The sequence below is a fragment of the Octodon degus genome, unplaced genomic scaffold (genome assembly GCF_000260255.1).
Source record: "Octodon degus isolate 3935 unplaced genomic scaffold, OctDeg1.0 scaffold00191, whole genome shotgun sequence".
Taxonomy (NCBI): Eukaryota; Metazoa; Chordata; class Mammalia; order Rodentia; family Octodontidae; genus Octodon; species Octodon degus.
The window spans coordinates 755,423-777,295 of record NW_004524767.1 but is presented as its reverse complement, the minus strand read 5'-3'; the positions used below and the strand labels follow the sequence as shown (position 1 = coordinate 777,295).

General features: G+C 36.4%; 1 protein-coding gene across 1 annotated transcript in view; it reads right to left on the bottom strand.

Moving 5' to 3' along the window:
* Tmprss11d (transmembrane serine protease 11D) overlaps positions 1-21,324 on the bottom strand; it is a 91,874-nt gene extending 70,550 nt beyond the window's left edge. The window contains exon 1 of the mRNA XM_023704182.1: positions 21,090-21,324. Within this exon, the coding sequence (XP_023559950.1) occupies positions 21,090-21,097 (8 nt within the window). The 5' untranslated portion in view covers positions 21,098-21,324. The remainder of the gene's footprint in view (positions 1-21,089) is intronic.
* Between the last annotated feature and the right edge of the window lie 549 nt (positions 21,325-21,873).

Here is a 21,873-nt window from a genome sequence, read left to right as displayed (position 1 = left end):
AGCTCTACAGAGTTTGGAGTTATCCAGCTGCGTCTGGCTTAGATCTGGGTGTTGTGCTCAGCTCCTTCCCACTGAGGACCTGGGCTAGGATTGGTTCTGGGGGTTCCCGGAAGTCGGCAGAAATTCCTACTCGGCGGGAGGTGTGGGGCGGGTAAGGTGGAGTGGTGGGGTGCGGCCCGAGGGGGCGGGAGAGGGTCCTGCCCATGCTGCACCTGGACTGGGACTGGTCCCGCCAGCGCAGGGTAGCAGGAAGCTCTCTGGAGTTTGTAATTGATTATTGTGGGTGTGGGTACTGCACCTGCCCTGGGGCAGGTAATTTTTATTACAATGTTAGGAGAGGAGAGAGGCTAGCTAGCTGCCTTAGCTCTTGCTCTTTGCCACCACATGAAAGGTTGCATTCTGCCATATGCCACTCTGCCTTGGAGCCAGTTGTGTATACACTGAAGAACCCAATAATTGTGAGCTAAATAATCCTTTTCTTCCTTCTTTTTTTTATATCATTTGTATTGATGCCTTCCTTCTCATTGGTGCCTATTAGTCTCACATTGTTCATCTTTGCATCGTTTTGCAGGTATTGAATTATTTTTTCCTGCATCCTAGTTGGTTTTTTTAATCTTATTTATTTATTTATTTTCTGTGTGGCCAGCTCAGCCCACCAGGGGGAGGGGCTGGCTGGCATGTGGTGCTGGGGGATTGAACCGCGGTCCTTGTGCTTTGCTAAGCTTGTTCTAAGTAGGTTCTTTAGACCACTGAGCCATCTCACCAGCCCCCTCTTCCTTCTTTTCGAGTGGCAGATATTTGTCCCAGCAATGAGAGAATAGTAACTGAGACAGTACTCAAATCCAAAAGCAACCAGCAATAGTTATCTTATTTTCAGATATGTCAGACTTCAAAAGTGATGTGAAGAGAAAATGTTAGCCAACACATGCTTATAAAGGCAACACTTCAATGGGAAGAGATAACAATTGTAAACATTTAGGCACTGACTATTGGCACATCCAACTTCATAAAACAAAAACTACTGGACATGAAAGGACAGACATATTCTGACACAATCATAGTTAAGTGACTTCAACACCCTACACTCACAAGTAGGTAAATAAACTACAAAAAAATCAAGAAAGAAATACCAGTTAAACCATTGCATTGAACAAGTTGACTTAATAAATATTGACAAAGTGTTCCATTCAACAATAGAATGCACAGTTTCCTCAGCAGTACATAGAACATCTTATAAAGTAGACTATATTTTAGGCCATAAAGCAAGCTTCAATAAATGCAAAACAACTGAAATACTTGTACACAAGCTATTGGATCATAGAATAATAAAGATAGGAATAAATAGCAAAACAAAAACAAAAACCAGAAACTACTCAAATATTTGGAAATTAGATAATACCCTATTGAATAACAAATGAACCTCAAAAAGAACCCAAAGAAGAAAGAAAAAATTTCTTAGAAGCAAATGACAATGGAAGTACAACATACCAAAATCTATTTAGACACAATGAAATCAGTTCTGAGGAATTTTATAGCTGTGAATGCAAACATAGGAAAGAAAGAATAATCCCAAATAAAAAACTTAGTGATGCCCAAATATGCAGCTAGTAGGAGGAAAGGAGTTGTGTAGATCAGAGTGGAAATTAATGAAATTAAGGAGAAAAACTCTAACCTGAACCAAAGAGCTGGTTCTTTGAAAGGATAAATAACATTGATAAACAGCTAGCCAACTTACCAAAGAAAAGAAAAAAAAGAAAATGATTCATATCAAAATCAGATGTGGTGAAATATATTTGTAATTCTAGTATTATTTTAGAGCCTGAGTTAGAGGGATCACTACAATTTTAAGGCCAGTCTGAGTTGCTCAATGAATTCAAGGCAAAGATGAACTATACATTAAGACTTTTTTTTTCAAAAACAATAACAATCTCCCCCCCCAAAAAAACCCAGAAAAAACTCCTTATGAATACAATCAGAGAGTTAAAAAAAAAGACAAGCTATATCAGGCATCACCAAAATCCAAAGGATTATAAAAAGCTACTTTAAAAAGTTTTAATTCAATAAAGGAAAGAACCTAGAAGAAACTGAAAAATTACCTGTGAATTACCAAAATTAAACCAAGAAAATATAAAACCCAGCATGGAACAAGCAAGCAATGAAATAGACATGGTAATATAAAATCTACCAACTAAGAAAAACCCTGGATTTGAGAGGTTTATCTCTGAACTCTACCAGAACTTCAGGGAAGTTCCATACTAAAACCTTTCTATGAAAATGAAAGGGAAGGAACACTGCAGACTAAATTCTGGAAGCTAGCATTTCCCTGATACCTAAAGCAGGTAAAGATTCAACACAAAGATACAGGCAAGTATTCTTAGGGAACACAGGTAAAAACCTTTCCCAAGACACTGAAACCAGAAATCAACACATCATTAAAAAGATCATATACTATGACCAAGTCAGCTTCATACCAAGAATGCAAAGATTGTTCAACATATGTAAATCAATATATGTAATGCATCAATCACATAAGCAGAAGCAAAGAAAAAGAAATCACATGATCATCCCAATAGATACAGAAAAAAGTCTTTGACAAATCCAGTGTCCATTCATTGTAAAAAAAGAAAAACCCTGATGAAAATAAATATAGAAGATTTTTATCTTAAAAATGTAAGAAAATTTATGACAAATTCACTGTTGATATCACACTAAGCAAGAACACTTGAACACATTCCTTCTGAAATCAGGAAGAAGATAAGTGTGCCCACTCTCACAACTCCTGCCCAATGTAGTATTCAAAATTGACAATAGAACTAGTCTAGTACTCAAATGTTTAAATAGAGTAATCAGGCAAAAGAAAAAAATGAAAAGGATATGTATGTAGAAAACCTAAAAGTACCTACTGGAAAACTCTCAGAAATAATGTTAAGCAATATAGCAGGATCCAGAATCAATACACAAAAATCAATAATGTTCCTGTACATCAACAATGAACCCACTGATAGAAATGGGCAAAATAATCCTATTCACTGTAGCTTCAGAACAGATAAATAATTACAAATCAAACTAACCAAAGAAGTGAAAGATCCATATAATGAAAAATATAGTACGTTGAAAACAGGCATTGAAAAGGACATAGGAAATGAAGACATCACCTGTGCCTGGATAGGCAGAAACAATATTGTTAAAAAATGGCCATATAATCAGAAATGAAACAGAAATTTAATTAATTCTAATAAAAATGCCAACATTATTTTTCATGTAACTATAAAAACATTAAAATTTATGTAGAACCCAAAAAGACCCAGACTAGCCAAAATCAAGCCCAAACAATAAAAGTTAAGCAGGAAACATCACAACCCCAGATTTTGAATTATGCTATAAAGCAACAATGATAAAAGCATCATGGTCTGGGTACAAAAAACATACATATGATGAATATAACCCCAATTGGACAAGAAATAATACCAAATGGGACTTTATCAAATTAAAAATTTAGGCTGGTGAGATAGCTCAGTGGACTAACGGCCTGCTTACACAAGGGCAGGGACCAGGGTTTGATCCCTGGTATTGCATGCCATGCTGGCCCTGCCCCCGGGTGCACTGACTGGTGACCAACTCCAGGCATGGTGGTGCAGGCCTGTAATACCAGTCCTAGGGAGGCTGAAAACAGGAGGATCACTACAAGTTCGGTTTGTGTAGTAAGACCCTGTACAAATAAAATAAATAAATAAATGAATAAATAAATAAATAAAAACAGATAAGCCTCAAATTAAAAATCTTCCTAACAAGTGAAACAACTAACAGACTGAAGATACACCTGACAGGATAGGACAAATGTTTTACCAGTTGCCTCTCATGCATATGACTAATATATAGATTTTATACAGAACTATAAAAAAATTGAATCTCCTAATAAAAGATCAACCGAAAAACAGGCAATTGAAATAGACACTTCTCAAAAGAAGAAGCACAAATCGTCAGTAGGTACCTAAAAATGTTCAGCATAATTGGGCATTAGAAATACACATTGAGAAAAACAATGCCCATATTCTACCTTCTCCAGAAAGAATGAAAATCATCAAGAACTCCACAAATAACAAATGCTGGTGAAGGTGTGTAAAACAGGAACCCTTCTCTACTTCTTCTACATTGTTGGTGGGAATGTAGACTATTGTTATGGAAGTAAGATTGGAGATTCTTACAAAAAAAATTCACCAGTGAGACAAAAATGGCAAATGAGTATATGAAAAAAGTTCAACATCATTTGTCATTGAAGAAATGCAAATTAAAACAATGATGAGGTACCATCTTACATCAGAAAAATTGGCTAGCTTCAAGAAGCCAACCAATAACAAATCCTGGAGAGGATGTGGGGAAAAGGAACCCTTCTCCAATGTAGGTGGGAATGTAGGCTGGTACAATCACTATGGAAATCAGTATAGAGATTCTTCAGAAATCTAGGATTGGAAGGCCCACTCAAGCCATCTATTCCCCTCCTGGGTATTTTTCCAAAAGAATTGAAATCATACCACAGCAATATATGTACATCCATGTTTACAGCAGCACAATTTGTCATAGCTAAATTTTATAAACAACCCAAATGTCCATCAACTGAGGAATGGATAAAAAAGATATGGTATTTTTATACAATGGAGTTTACTAATCTATAAAAGAAGATAAATTTGAGGCTTTGTGGATAAATGGATGTAGCTAGAAGCTATACTGGTAAGTGAAATAAATAAGATCCACATGTACAACATAATATTATCTCACTAATATGAGAGCCTGAAAGAATAATTAAAATCTAAATGGTACAACAGATATTGTGAAAGGGAAAGAAATTGTTCAATGGGAAGGAAAAACTGGGATAAGGAAAAGGACAAATGAAAGAAGGGAAAAGGATATATTTAGGTATATAGGAAGGATAGTTTGCATAATTGTATTGTAGATTTCTGCCTTTTTATATCAATTTTATTGAGAAACAAATAGAAATGAGACAGTTTCAAAACAGATTAATAGGACAGTTTCAATAATTAATACATTGCATATTGTTGTCTTCATAGTGGATATTCACAGTACAAGATGCAGACATAATATCCTGTCCAAACACTGTTGGTACAAATCTTTTTTCTCATTGAATTAAGAGAAAGTAGCTAAATATCTATCCCAACGATTTTGTATACACAGATACAAAATGGTTCTTCACTTATATCCCATTTTTTCTTTAGTTTTGTCAGATATGGGTATTCCATTGCCATTTAAATATTGTAGGTGAGTGAATTCAGCAAAATAATTCAACTTAATCCAGTAGTCCATAATAGTAGTGGGTTTGCATAGGACTGGCAACGTCAGAAGTTGTTGACTAGAGCCCTTTACAACTCAACATATTAATATGGCTTTACTTTTTATACCTCATTTTTATACTTTTGTATGAAAATATAAAAGAAATGTAACTTTTGTATCTGACAAGGTCAGTCAAATCCCCCAGGATTTATCCTGAAACCCTGTACTGCAGTTTGTAGATCCTTTGTCAATGTCAGCCAGGTGGATGAGTCACAACCATTGCTTGACCAATTTGCTCTCTGTGAAAGACTGAGAGAATGTTTTCTGCCCATGTGACTCTCCTTAGGCACACTCTACATCATTGATCACTTTCCTCTGTGGCCCCATAATCTCCTTGATCAGAAAATTTGGGACACCACTGAGTTACAGGATGTTACAGTACAGGTTCTCTTATGTCCTGAGTCCTCAGTGACCTTGAAAGGCTAAGGTCAAAATGTTGACTGTCCTTGTAGCCCTTCCTTTTCTTTAATTTTTGGTCAGCAAACTTAAGTTTTTAACCCTCCAAAAGAGAAGCTTAATGATATTATTACCCTATAACATAAGCGGTTGAGCTTACCCTCACTATCTGTCTGAATATCAAACATCTTAGACATAGCATGGAACAGGTATTTTCCATCAGATGTTGAACTTTAAATCTTTACAGAATATGAAGGAAAAATAATTATATAAAAGTATGAATAAACAGTTACATATTTTTACACAGAAATTTAGAAATCTAACCATATACAGCATTGTAGCAGGATAGTCCTAGGACATTTTTTTCTTGTCTCTTGTTTTCATTTATTACCTTTTTTTTAAAACAAACATTTACTTGAGAGACAGTACAGTAGTAATTGATATGACATGACAAGCACTACGTATTTAGAAGACCAGAGCAACAGGCATTCCAAGCATGACCCTAGTATTGCACATTGCTATTCAGTGCAGTTGCTTAGTTCACAGGTATCAGCATATATAGTGAGTCAGGGTGAGAATCCTGCAAATTAACTGCTAGTTTCCAAAACCTGCTGAAGATTCTCAAGATCACTGCCTTAATCATATTGTGCTTATAAATGTATCATTTTGCCCCTGTCATGTTTCCTAGCTTTTATCCTTGCCCTCTCTTTGTTGTTTAATCCTTAAGTTCTCACTTTCCTCTGCTGGTCTTTTGATAGGAGAAGTTAATGCTTGAATTTTTTTTTTTTGGGGGGGGGGCCCAGGAGATAGCTTAGTGGCCTAAGCCCCTGCCTGGCAAGCACAAGGTCTTGAGTTTTATCTCTGGTACTTTAATAAAAAAGAAAAATCAAAGTAAGAGAAGCAGCCTTCTTTGTTTCCCTTAGGGCTGGCCAGATAGCTCAGCAGATTAAAGTGCCTTTTTAAGCAGATGCATGGATTGGGGTTCGATCCCTCGTGTGCCATGCCAGCCCCACCCCAGGGCATGCTGTGACAGCGAATGAGACAGCACAGTGGCATGCACCTGTAATACCAGCATTTAGGTGGCTGAAAACAGGAGGATCACTATGAGTCCAATCTACTATCTACTGTAGACCCTGCAGACCTTGTACCAAATACATAACTAAAAAGAAATTTTTTTTTACTCCATTTTTTTCTCTTTTGAATTTCTTATAACTTCTTTGCTATTGTTTTGTTTAAGTTTTTCTTTAAATGAATCCTACATGTTTATATCTGGTAATCTGAACAACTTATATGAAGATAGCATCATGTAATACAGCCAGCATTTTTGAATTTCTATTACTTTGTCTAATGAAATCTTGTATCATTTCTAATGCTGTTTTTTCCTTCTATGATTATTTTGTATTCTTTAAAAGCAAATCTTTACAATCACTCTCTCCATATATATATTTATATGTATATGAAATTTCATTCTACCTTCCCCAAAGCTTTAAAGACCTCATACTACAATGTTACATACATATGCATTTTATAGCAGAACAACTCACAATAGCTGAATCTGTCATATGTCCGCCAGAGATGAGTGTGTAAAAAGTGTGGCATATGTACACAGTGGAGTATTACTAAGGCAAGACATAACATAAATTTGAGTTATTTATAGAAAAACAGATGCACCTTGAGACCATAATGCTCACTGAAATAAATCAGACACAGAATAAATATTGCAAGGTTTCTCTTACATGATATCTTTCCACTTTCATCACTGCTGGAACAAAATACCTGACTCCTACAATTTAAAGAAGAGATTTACTTTGGCGTTTAGTTTCAGAAGTTTCAGTCCACATTTGGCAGCCTTAAGCACAGTAACAGAATTGTAAATGGTCATTAGCAGTGGAAAGCTTCTCACATCAAGGTAGCCAGGAGACAGAGAGAAAGGAGGAACTGGAGTGAGAGATACCCTTTCAAGGCATGTTCTTAGACCCACCACTTTCACCCAGACTTAATCTAAGAGCAAGCCAGTGCTGTCCCTATTATTCTATCACCTTCTGACAACCCTGCTTATGAGCATGTGAGGGTTTTGAAGGACATTCTTGACCCAAACACATATGAGAAATCTGGTGTATCAATAGTTTAAGGAGGAAGTAAAAAAAGATGATAGGAAACAGGGAGACAGACATTGTGGAGATGGGAAGGAGATCTATGAAGGTGGGAGATGGTAGAAATATGAAGAATTAAGATGTGGCATGTGGACATACCAATCTCCCTCAATAAATGTGTTTATTATGGCTGCAAACACATACTAATACAAAACGGAGTTTATTCTTCAAAATAAAAATCAGAATTCGGAAAGTTCAGCACCCATCGTTGGACATGGAAGTCTGTCCTGATGCTTATTGGTGGCTTTGTTAGATATTACCTTATTTTAGACTAAGGAAGATGATGGTATATCTGTGTTGTCACTTGTGTCTCACCTTCCTCAAGGAAAGGGTCTAGCAAGAAGGATGGTGAGGTTTGAAGAACTTGCCTGGATTCAGGCTGGTGAAGTGTGGCAGGCCTCACTCAACAGACATTGCACAGCATTCCTGTGAAGAGCCAGTGCATGACTTCAAAGAACATTATGATTACTGCTCTAGCACACTTGATACACACTGGCTTCTATAGGATGGACAACTTTGCTGGCACTGTACGCTTGCACAGTTAGTGGGCTCTTGTTTCCACAAGTGAGGTTATAAAATTTGTTTCTCAAAATGGTCACAGTATGTTATGGTGAGGGTGGCAGCATTTACGAAGGTGACCTTGCCTAGGTGATTTGAAGCAATAGAACTAATGGAAATATTTCTTTGGGAAGTTTATGATGCTAATATTTTAAATATAATTCTTTAGGAGTCATCAGGTTTTTAATGTTATAGGACTCATACTTTTATTTCCTCTATTGTTATCAGAGAAATATACCCAATATTTTCATACCAATGACTGTAACAAAAAGCCCTGGTGCAGGTCACCTGTCTGTCTTCTTGCTGATTAGTGATGGCAGGGGCAGCCTCACACGTGTCGTAGAGGCCCTTGCTGCTCCCTGCTAGCACTGTGCTCCTTCTGAGCACAGAAAGTGTAGTCATTGACGAGGAGGTGGAGTGCAAACTAGCTCCAAGTAAGAAACCCACCACTTAGTGGAAGACTTGCTTTCTTGTCTGCTTCTCAGAAACTAGACAAATGAGCAGTTTTTCCTATTTAAATTTAGTTTTCAAAAAAGTGAATTTCCCTTTTCTTTTTCATTTCTTATGTTTTCCTTTTTTCCTCTTTATCTTATATGACTGAAGATACTCTATGAGCTTTACTAGGGATAACATCATTTTGTCAGGTCTCTGCAAATCATACATAAATGTTCATGACAATATAAATAGTATTGTTGAATGTGCTGTTCGTTGTTAGAATGATATTTGGGAAATGAGTACTTGAGTGACCTAAGCAGTTGAGGAGTTTTTGGGGAGAAAATGTCCCGGTTGGATTTGGGGACTGGTTGCATATCTCTATAAATATATTGAAAACCATTGAGTTGGACATCTGAGGAGGGTGAACTTTATGGTATGTAAATATATTTTAATAAATATTTTAAAAACAAAAATTATATTTTAATGATTGTTGGTTTTACTGCAATAATAAGTTATCAAGTTTTCTGCAAACAATGGACATTAGGACAGGATTGAATTTCCACAAGCAGAAAAAGACTGAACAAGCCTTTGAGCTCAGGTTTCAAAGTGATTTCCCACAGGCAGCAGTCCCTTGGGCAATACTGCATATTCAACGTGACTTCCCAGGAAGGAGTTCTTAATGTTACTACTGATGGCAGGAAATTGTTATATATACTAGTTAAAGCATTGGAGGTTTGACATGATTTACCTCTTTAACAATTTAAAGCACTTAATACTAGGGTAATGTTCCTCCTACTCACTTCCATATTCTTTCTTACTTTCTAGGTGGAGTTACAAATGTATGTTGGGAACTGCTTATAAACTCAGTTATAGCCAGGTGTGGTGGTGAAGGCCTGTCACCCCAGCACTCTGGAGGCTGAGGCAGGAAGATCTTCATGAGTTCAGGCCAGCCTCAACTACATAGCAAGATCCTGACTCAAATAAATGAATAAATGAATAAACAAGTAAATACCCAGTTATATTCACAAGATGTATCACACATTTCAATCTCCTGCCATATGTCATAGTGGTTAAAAAAAAAAAAAGCCTGAGAAACTTCAGAGAAAATTCATGGTTTTACCCAAGCTATCAAAAGAAAAAAGCCTATCATTCCTTCTACATTGCTCAATTCTCCCATTAGTTCATTTTCTTTTGCAGCCTGAACTTAGCATTTTGAGGAATAAGATGTTCTTAATACTCAGCAAAATGCTGCTTTGTGAGCTCTGACTCACCTGAGGCACCTGGCCTTGCTGGTGAGAAATGGGAATCTCCTGCACACCCAGTTTAGAGGGCGGGTTATTCATACTTAAATACAGAAGGAAACTGCTTGCGCTCCTCCTCTCTGCATTCTGAGTGCTTGGGAGGCTATCTTAGAGCTGCACATGGCAGTTTCTGGAGTGGTGCTTCTTCAATTTTAAGTAGGTATGAATTGCCTATTAAAATGCAAATTTGTAATTAGTGGGTTTGTGGTTGTGCTCAAGAGTCTACCTTTCTAAAAAGTTCTCAGAAGTCATCTATGGATTATATTTTGTGTGATAAAAGTTTTAGATACAATTAGAGTAGTTCAGAGACAAAATGGAGTGGTTTTATGGGGACACCCTAGCTCCTTCTCTTTTTCCAAAAGTCAAGAACATGTCTTCTTTTGCTATGGAATCATTATGACATATTCAAAACTTTAACTTATGGCTTCATGACCCTAACACAGAACAGGATGTAAGATTTCTTTCTATACAAAATAAAACAATGAAAGGTTTGGGTACCAGTGATCTGTAACTCTACACAGAAACGATCAAGATATTCTCCACTCATCATGGCCACTACAACGCATGGCCTAAAGACTGGGGATCTGCATACTCTGGAGGAGGAGGTGGCACTGGTTTATTTGTTTTTGCTCATGCATCCTCCATGTGTGATTGCTCAATAAAGACCCACATTAAAAAAGATTCTAACAATTGCCAAAGAAGCTGCCTGTTTGATTTTGATGGAAAGATATATAGCAGGTTCTTAATATTAAACACTTAATATTTTGAGGACAGAGTGAAAGGTGGAGAAGAAATAGATCAGTAAAATCATAGGTTGGAGATGTAAAAAAGTTCTATCAGTAAAGGGCTTAAAACATGAAAGATATTTCAGCACAAATTGAGTACAATAAATCACAGAAGATAATGGAGTATAGAATCCAACCATGTACAGACTGTTCTCTCAGTGTTGTAGATTGAGGGTTATTAACTGGTAACTTGTTGAGAAGGGTGGACTGGAATTAGACCTCCTCTGATATTCACCACAGTTGTTTAATCATTACATATAGTAAATGCTAATTCTTTACCTAGGAAAAAAATAACAAAACATGATTTCTAGTGAATCACGGGCCAAACCTTCATTGTTTTAAATGGTCTTGAGTAATATTTAGCTGCATCAATGTTTTTTTGAAAAATCTTGTAGGCAGTCCCTTCTGAATTTAATCCTAGTGGCTTCTTTCCCAGTTTGCTTTCAGATGCACAAGGAAGAACCGAGCTACTCGGTATCATTTTCCCAGGATGATTTTGTGTCGTAATAAAATGAGCAGAGTTTCAAGGTCTATGAAGTGAGTAGATCTTGGCCTGTGCAGTAGAACGCATACTTCAGAAGTGCTGCACCTGTGTTCTTTAGCCTGGGAGGCAGCAGGCACAGAGCAGGGTAGGAGATCCCACGATCAGGTAAGTGTCCTTTGACTTGTTTTCCACTCTTCATTGAGGAAAGAGCCGATGGGTTTTCCCCTTACCTTCATGCTCTTGCCTCTCTTCTCTCCTTCATGCTGATGGTTCCTTCTCACTTCTATTACTCCTCTTTGGAGAAGATTCTCCCACCTTAACTACATGCTCTCCATCCTGGCAAACACTTCATTCCCTTAAAAGAGCCGTCTACTCACATCTTTATTGTTTGTGTAGTCATCTTCGTCACCCTCCAATAGATTGCAAGCTCTAGGACACATAGTGGAGTAAAGCAGAAAAAGGAAGGCTCTGAATCTAGGTGAACTGGATTCAAATCCTACTTCTACCACTTACATGAACCTGGGAAATCATCTGGCTTCTCTGTTTCTTTCTATGCAAAGTGGAGCTAACCACAGTAACTGACTCTGGTTGCTGTGAACATGAACGAGTGTGTTAACATAGATGGAATAATGTCTGGTGCTTGGCTGGCTCTATGTCAGTGCTAGCAAGTCAAATCTATGGAAAGAGGAGACTGGTGGTGATTTGAATCCTAAACTTTTCCCTTGATAAATCTGAATAGTAAGGGGTGGACTGCATGCTGGTTAGGAGACTCTCTCTACTCTATGAACACCACTAAAATCTTCACATAGCCACAGACAGCCCCGGGTGTAAGGGAGTTTTCTCTGTATGCTGAACAAATGCATCTGTTTACTTAGTTTCTTCTGTTTTTACATAAAAATGTGCATCTGGTACTGGCCCCATGGAGACTGTATTTTTAATCACTGCTCAGGTAATATAGAAAGTATAATAGAGATACACTATGACTATAATACGAGAGTAATAATCATACATTTTGTAATCAAATAGTGTCATGTGACCACTGACAAGTGTCAAAACTTTTCTGAGGCTGTTTTCTTAGTCATAAAGTAGAGGTAAATACATACCTCAAAGCCTCATAAGGATTAATTAACTATAAATTTCATGTACTTCTACCATACAAAGTTTAGCATCAGCTGAAGAATAGAATTTTTAACTTGTGATAGAACTGGTATTCCCTTTATTATTTTTAAAAATATATTTGACTAATAAAAATGTTAAATATTCAGGTTGTAGATAATTTTGTAACAACATTTTATAAGGTTGACGGCACTTTGTAAGGTTGATAGTCACAGAATATCAGCAGTGGGGCTGTGCTTCAGAGCAGCCATTTCTGCGTTCCTGTTACACAGGTGCACATAGACCAGCTCAGATTAAGTGGACAGAGGAGGGGCCAGCAGCTGGGTCTCTTGGCTTTTTTACCTGTGCTCTTTCTATTTTTTTTGTAATGCAAGAAAACTGGGTATTTATAAACACACTAGTTAGTGAATATTCAACAAATGAATAGTTATTAAGTAATTTTTATATTCTAAGGACATTAAAAAAAGTTTAAGAACTATCCTTGACCAAAAGCACATCTGTGTTCCTAAGAGAAGATGAGATGCCTTCCTAGAAGCATTTTCATTTTCACCAAATCATCCCTTTTCATTAGAACACTTTCTTTACCTTTTTCTGGTGCCATGCCCTGTTTTTTAATCTTTCTTTACCTATCCCTACTTCAAATATCTTTTGCTAGTTGCTGCTCCTCTACATAATGGTCCTCTATTCATTCCAAGTGTCTACTGTTATTCCACACTCCATCTGAGTGTTCTTCTTGCTCTCTTTTTGATTTCATCCCATCATTTTTATCATTTAAGCCAAGAGTTCTCAAATCTTTGCATGCATAAGAATTATATCAAGTTTAGAAAAGTGCAAGTTCCTTAATCTAACACCAACCCAGACAGATAATTTCAGTACGGCTGATTGTACAGAAATGAATTCTGCATTAATTTAATAAGTTCCCTGGATGATTAAGATAGAGAAAGATTTGCCAAAGTTTAGAAAACATTTAGAGAAACACTTACCTACATATGATTTCTAGACTGTAATATTCAACTTTATTTTTCATATACCCACTGGGGACTTAGAACTCAACATTTCAGAGGCTGAATTCTTCACACCTTCTCCTTTTTAATACAACCTCCCCTTGCCCAACCAAATGGATGCTTTTTTTTTTTTTTCAGAACCGGGGATTGATCTGAGGCCCTTGTGCTTGCCAGGGAAGCACTTATTCCACTGAGCCATCTCCCCGGCCCTGCTTTTTTGAATTTTATTTTTTTCTCAGTAAGCGATTTCAGAACCCACCAAGTTTGCGGTGGATTAACTAATGGTCAACTTGGAACACCCAGCTGAACTGAGTCAGCGAGGTTCTGGAATCCATCTGAGGACTGCTCCAAAATGACGAAAAGGGCAAGGAGAGAGAAGATGACTTGCTGTTGATATTCCTGTTAAAGTTTGCTGTGGCTGGTTTTCCTATTCAGCTGTTCTTGTGAGAGCAACTGCAGTCCTTACTGTCTGCCCTGTCACCAGGGATGGCTGCAGTTCTCTTGGGGAAGTTCTGGTCTTTGCCTTGAGCATCCCTTCTTGGCAGCAGTGCAGAGCACTCAGCCTGCTGGCACAGAGCCTTCACCTTGCCAGGTCTGACTTTCTAGCTTCCACCACTGGGCTTTGACCTTCTTGGTCAGATCCTTGACATGGACTTACGAGAGACATTGTCGTGGGCTCTGGACTGAACTCCTCTGGGACATTGCCAGGGGATCCAGGATTCTTTTGGTCTCTAGTGCTCATGCAGATCTCTTCAGCTCTTCTGCATTTGACTTTTTGAATGAATATTACAAGACAATCCTATAAATTTGTACCCTGTATTAAATCTATTCTCTTGTGCAAAACCTGAAAATCATTGACATTTCTCTCACATCTGACTCCAGTTGAATGTTTTCCAGTCTTTGTATTTCTTAGACTTTAATATGGCCTTCAAAAATTAGTATGATTTTTTTTCTGCCTGTACTTTAGTTTCTGCTTAAAAAAATACTTCCTCTGAAGAGTCTTCTATGAAATCGGAACTTTGTTTAGGTCATCCTATCACAATACTTGCTTCAGTGTTCCCTTATTAGATAAATAAAAATGAAATCACATATTTTCATGTTAATCATTAATATGTTCGTTTTTGGCTTGAAAGGCTATGGTTTCCCATAAAAACTCTGCTTGCTTTGCTGAGATTTCCACAGAATAAATGTTTTCAATGACAGGTCTTCCATTTATCCAATTAAACAGAGCCCTTAAACTTTGCATTTACCACCACTATTTGCTTATTTAATTTTGCAAAGTGTCTGCTTTTCCAGTAAGCAACATGACTTCAGGATTTGGACCTTTTTGTTCCAGTTCTGTGTATCTAGCACCTAACCACTCCTCACACAAATTAAGCACTCAAAGACAAATATTGGTCCAATGAATGAATTGAAAAGCATAATATTAGGAGTAAAAAGACAGATACTGCCAAAGGAAGTATTAAATATAGCATTTGGGTGTTTAAGATTCAAAATGACTTATTTAACCATACAATGTTACAAGTTGGTGTTGAGTAAAATTATTTCAGGTTTTCCATTGAATGGTTTTGAACTCGAGGGACTGCTATGTGCTCGCTCAGGAACCATTAGTATTGAAAATCATAGGACTGGATGTAATCATATACAAATAAATGGAGTAACAGAAGAGATGAGGTTGTCCTGCAGAGGGCTGAAAAGTTGGAAGAGAGGAAAATGAGGAGAATCCAATAATGAATATTAAGAAAATTTGATCAAATAATAGTGTTTTGGAAGCTTTGAAAAGACCATATTTCAAGGAAGGAACTGTGATAGTGGTTAAGAAAAATGAACACATAGACCTGCCTATTGGATTTTTACAGCTCAGATGATCAGTGAAGGCACCAGCTGTGGGCATAGGAAACTGTCTGTAGTAGGTTAAGAGAGAATATGTGAAGATACACAAGTACCCATTACGTGATCCAGAAAATTCATTTGTAGAAACATACCAGGAAGTCAGCTTTGCATATTTTTATCATTGGACCTGTTTAAGATGTTCAAAGCTGCTTTATTTGTAATGGTAAACTACAGAAGAGTAGTTAAATTATAAGATACTCTCATAATGAAATGTTATGTAACTGGGAACATAAGTAAACTATTACACTCCTTATAAAATATAATTTTGATCTCATTTGTATTAAATGGAGGTAAAATAGACCACATATTCTAAGGCATAGATCCATAAGTGGTAAAATCATAAAGAAAATGAAGGGAACTAAGAAACCATGCTAGATAACAGTGATGTTGGGCAAAGTGAGGAGTTCAAGGTCCTGAGTTTGGTTCCCACTGCATCAGTGGACAGGATGCAGCTGTGGAAGTGTCTAGAGGGGCTCCTAAGATATTAGTTATGCTATACCTTTTAAATAGATATTGAATACCTATAGTTCACTTTTAAAAGAATGCCCATATCTTTAGGAAGATTTTATTTTGCTTACGACAACTAGTAAACATTAAATTGCTTTGCAAATTTTTAAAGCATTAATACAAACCCATTCAGTTAAAGGTCTCACATCAGCCACAGCAGGAACTATATTTTACTCTATGAGATTTGTGCTATCTCATATTGACATATACTTTTGACTATATAGTCAGGACTATCTTCAGGCATATGCCATCATTCTGCATAAAGTGATTGGCTTGGGATTGATTGAGCAAGTTGTTTTTATGAATATGACCTTCTTTGCCAATATAATTATATAAAAGAGTCTTGTGCTCAGTGTCCAGAACTGAAAATTGGTAATATTTTGCACTATAGTCTTTCTTAAGGAATAAATCATTACAGATAAAATTCACTTGATCCTTTATATTCAGTTTGATTTCCTTGTTCTATTCTGTAAGCAACTTCTCCTAGTAGATTTAATGACCCTCTTTCAAATCTACCTATGGTACATTCACTTTTTTTGGATTAGAGTCATGTATTAAATGTAGTACTATTTTATTTATTTATTTTATTTTATGTTTTGCAGAACCAGGGATTGAACTCAGGCCCTTGCTCTTGCCAGAGAAGCACTTATTCTACTAAGCCATCTCCCCAGCCCTAAATATAGTATTATTTTATTAGTTTTTAAAATCTCCCTAAGTTAAGAATGTTAGATTATCTTTGAATATCCTGGTAACCTGAGATAATCTTATAGAAATTTAAGTTGTTTATTTGACTGTTAGCTAGTAATTCTGGCTTATGAATATTATACTGTATTTACCACATGCTTATTGATGAACAAATACTTTATATATCTCTTTGAACAGGTGTTAAGGACTTTTGAAAAGAAATGGTAGTCCCTTAAAGTATATGATTGGTATTTCTTTTAACTCATATATATAAATATAATAATCATACAAATCTCAGGAGATCATATGATATATTGATACAGGTAGATCTTGTGTTATTTGAATATAGTTAAACACACCCCTTTAAAATTATAATTTCTTTAGGGTGAAAATATTTAAGCTTATTTCTTCTATATTAGAAATATAAAGTATATTGTCTATATTTATATTACTGTGCACACTAGAAACTTATTTTTAAACTGGGCTTTGTGTGATATATTTTATAATAAAAAATTTAAAAAGCAAGAGGATAAAAGGAAGAAGAAAACAGAAATAGAGACAGTGGATCTAAACAAATTATTAGAAGAATTTTGCTTTTTAGGGGAGGAGATGAGAAATGAGTTTATAGCCAGAAAGGAAAAATGGGTCAAGGGAAGGTTTTGTTTTCTTTTTTTAAAGTGAAGATAGGGACCATGGAGATAGCTCAGCAGGCATAAGGACCTGCCTGGCAAGCACAAGGTCCTGAGTTCAGTTCCTGGTACCAAAAAAAAAAAAAACCTGAAGATAGTATAGAAAATTTTGGAATGGGAATATTCCATGGAGAATAGGAATATTCCAATAGATGGAAGCGACATGTCTTCACTCATTACAACTTGGCAGTACTTTGCCTAAGAAGTAAAAGTACCAGAACAAAACCTAGTCTAGGTTAGAAAAGATACACCTGAATACATTTTTGATCCACAGACTATAAATTTCAGCTCATTCTTTAAAAATTAGTTTCTGATGTATTTCTGTCCATACTTTTAGCACATATATAGTAAATACTCAATAGAACGTATCATTTACTTTGTGCTGAGTTATTCATATACTTAAACTTTGCTGAAATCCTTTTAATTTTCAGTAATATTGAACTGTCAAATGGCACTTTTATTTAAAACACCAAGAGCACATACTAAGGTCTAACAAAGCAAACTCTTAGAAACTGAAATCATGCCAAGTTTGGCTCAAAGTTTCTTCAAGTCAGAGCAACATATTTTAAAAAGTTGTATTGAACAAGTTTAAGTTTCTCTACAACAACAGATAGTGGTTTTCTTCCTTGTGACTTATGTTTAGGCTGCCAACAACAGCCTTCATGGGAGCTGGAACAGCATAATTATAAGAAAAGTAATGCATTTCAGAGGAAAAAGTTTGGAAGTAGTCTGAAGGAAGATATGAGAGAATTTGCTGGAAAAAACATAATCCCTATGATTAACTGGAGGAGATTTTCCTACATATTTTGATCACATCTGCAGCAGCAGTTGTAGCTGGTGGCCCAAGATGGCTGTAGACAAGGACTTGAACAGTCAGTGAGCAGCATTTGAGGGGGCTGGTGAGGACTCCATAAAGACAGCAAAATTCTCAGACACTCAAGTACCTTTTGTAAAATGGCATGATATTTGCTTACCACCCATTTTGTCCTCTTGTATCTTCCCAACCATCTAGATGATATTAAGATACCTACCATAATATAAACGCTATGCAAATAGCTGTTACATTATATTACATGGAGAATAATAGCAAGGGAGATAAAATCTGTGTGTGTTCAGTGTACATATAACCTTTGCGGCCTGATTACATATCTGGTACTTTAAATACACTATTTTAGAGTCTTTAATTATAAAAGTATATGAATGCACACTTGTCTTTGCCTAATGGTTTGAAAATATGAGTAATTTCTGAATGAAGGAACAGTTCAAAAATCAGGATTGAAGTCACACGCACAGTTTGGAGTGCATTTTTAGACGTTAATTGTTTTCTCTTTGGTCTCAAGTGCTTTTGCGCCCTTGGATGATAGGGCATCTGATGGGCTTTGGCACGTCCCAGTGAGCTAATCACTTCACAAGCACAGACAAAAGGAAAGGAAATACAAATAAGATTTGTTTTGATGGGAGCAGTCCTGCTAAGACTTGTCTGTCTCTACACTGAGATACACTTATTTACTTTAAGCTTTTCTTTAAGACACATTTTGAAGTCTGGGTTTCAAACCTTCTTCAGATTTCTCAATTTTGGTACTTTCTGTTTAATCTAGTGGCTACAGATGTTCTCTGCACAGAGCTGAGAAATGCTTCAACGCTCAAGCATCTTCAGATGGTATCACCCCAGAGCTGCCCAGATTCTGGAGAGTGTGATAGGATTTCCCTCTTCAGAGAAGAAGGGGGAGGTGAAAAGAAGCCAAGTTTCTGTGTAAACTTCTAGAAAGGACAAGTGGGAAGAGACGAGGGGGGTTGATTTGCGTATAAAAGCAATCAAACATCCTAAGACAGCCCACTTACAAAGAAAGGTGTTTCGGTGTTATTCACAGATTTATCTAACATTAAGTAGCATTTTCCTAGAAATATCTAAAAATTATGGTTCTAATTCTGTTTCCCTTTCTCTACCCGATTTGGCTATCCTGACCCCTCAAAGCATTTGGAAGACGTTGACAAAGCTGGAGCTTCCCAGTGCTTCCCTTGTCTCACTGGAAATACTGATTTTCACACGGGTTGACAGAATACATTGCTTTTCAGCCACTCACCCTCCGCTTGATAACTAAGTGCTCACAGCTATTGCTAATGTTTTGTCAACTCAGGATGGTGGCTCCTTTTTTCTTGTTTTCAGAAAACTAACTCATCAACCAGGAAAAACATGAATAGGAGTTACAGAATTTCTATTTAATGCAACAGGGAAACTAATTAGTAGGAGTAGATGCAGCCTATTCAGCAGATAAAATGTATAAAAAATGTAGACCAGAGAAACGAAAATTCCAAAGAAAAATTCTTTGTGATTGTCAAGATTATTTCTGAGTGTCATATTTCCCGTATTTGATGGAAAACTCTAAAAAATTTGATTGAAGACAATCTGAAGTTGTCTATCTCTTATTATTTTCATTTTCCTTTGAGTGATGTTTTGAAGCTATATACGTGAATCATTTTTAAAATCAGAGAAAAAATCTTTAAGATTAAACTATTTCAGTGAAATACATTTCAAAATGGAAAGTGATTGCCCAAAGAATATTTTTCAATCACAGAAATTTTAGGAATAATGGAGTCATTATTCCTACAAGTCAGATTTGGATTTTATATTCCTTACTATACTTTTTATAATCTACAAGTCAGATTTGTGTTTTGTATTCCTTATTACACTTTACACATTTATCTTTATAGATTGATAATTTATCAGAAAGTATAATTGTGTATTTTTTCTAATAAAATGACGACAGACAATACATAAATTATTGCATAGATTTATGACTTCATGCTATCTATTTTTGATATGAAATCTTTTAATTTTTGTTTGCTAGATTGCACATAATATTACATATATTTTATTACTTCAAATATTTTGAAATTTGATTCTATAATTTCTAATATTTGAGAAGTTTAAACTAAATTCAGCTTCATTCATCAAGGCAACCCTCTGTTCTTGCTGTTGCTGACCTGTTTCCACCTGACTTACCATGTCGCATTTCTGTGTGCTTGTAGAACAACAGTATGCACCAGCTACACATCTGCGTACACACAGAAGCCCATCAGTGTATGCAGTGATTTCCATTGTATCGAGATTCTACTCCCTGGTAGAATGGTGGCATGTTAGGCCACAACTTGTTGCTTTTTGTGCAATGATGTATGAAAATGATTGCTCACTAAGAGCAAATCCAAACATGTTATGTTTTTGTGGAAATTTAGCAAGGGCTTTCCTTAAAATAACAAATCCATAATCGTGTAGAGGTAGGAGAATCCTGTCTATCTTAACAAAGACTTCAGGACTCCTAGTGTATTGAATAGGCATGAATGACGCGATGATACAAGCAAAGATACAGAACGCACCAAAAATTCCAGAGCAACACAAGGAGGGATTTACAAATCACATTAAAATTCACACATTAACCTTTTGAAAAGTGAAATATGAAAAATAAAAACACTTCCTTATTTAAAGATTGGTTAAATGCCAAGCCATCCTTTAGGCTTATTCATTTCCTTGAAGAACCCCATCAAGCCATACTTTACCTAAAAAGTATTAAGCATGTTGTTTGAAACAATATCTAAATGTTTTAGTGAAATTTTTGGGAAGGTCCTTAAAAGATTGTTGTCCATAGCCAAAAGTTTTTAAACTTCTCTAAATTTTTATGCACTTTAAAATGCAATAGTAAAATTTTAAGAGTTCTAGAGACAAAAATGTGCAGGTCTTACCTATACATCTCTGTCCTGAATAATGAAGAGATCCTTTTTCCTGCTTGTCCAACTCCTTCAAGAGTCCCACTGAAGTGGTTCTGATGTGTTATGCGTATCTATGAGTGAGCTGAAGCCCAACGAGGAAATCCCACATAATTAAAATCTAACTTGCTGAACAAGTCTGAAGGAATCAACTTGAATAACTTGAACCAATAGCATGACTTGTGGAACAGAATCAGAAATAGATGGGGAATTTGATGAACAGTAAGAATGTCATTTGTTCTGGTAACCTGTGATTACCCAGAACAGCAAGTGACAGGGCCCGCAAAATCTTGTGACTCCTTCACAAGTTACAGAGCCATTTTTAGTTCAAGAGGATGTGTTGCTTCTGCCGATGTTATCAGACACCACATTCCTCACCACAGCAGACCGACTAACGTTGGAGGATACTTTCTATACATTAATGGGCACTGCACCTTAATCCCTCTCTGTGTAATAAGTGCTATTTTTCACTATGTATGGAACAGATATACAGAGATGACCCTAAGTAGGTGCACAGAGCAGGTTAAACCACTGGACTTAACATCTACTCCTTTTACCACTTCCAGCACATGACTACTAGAAGACAAGTGGACAGAAGAAGGTGGCACTGTGCCTGTGTGTTGGGCTAGGTAAGGATGCAGGGCAGGAGGCAGTGTTTGCAGGCAGCAGCAGAGCTCAGGAAAACACAAAGGGAAAAACACCAAGGAAATGTGAAAGGGTTTTCTGGCTACTGTGCTACATGGAAATGCATATAGAAGGT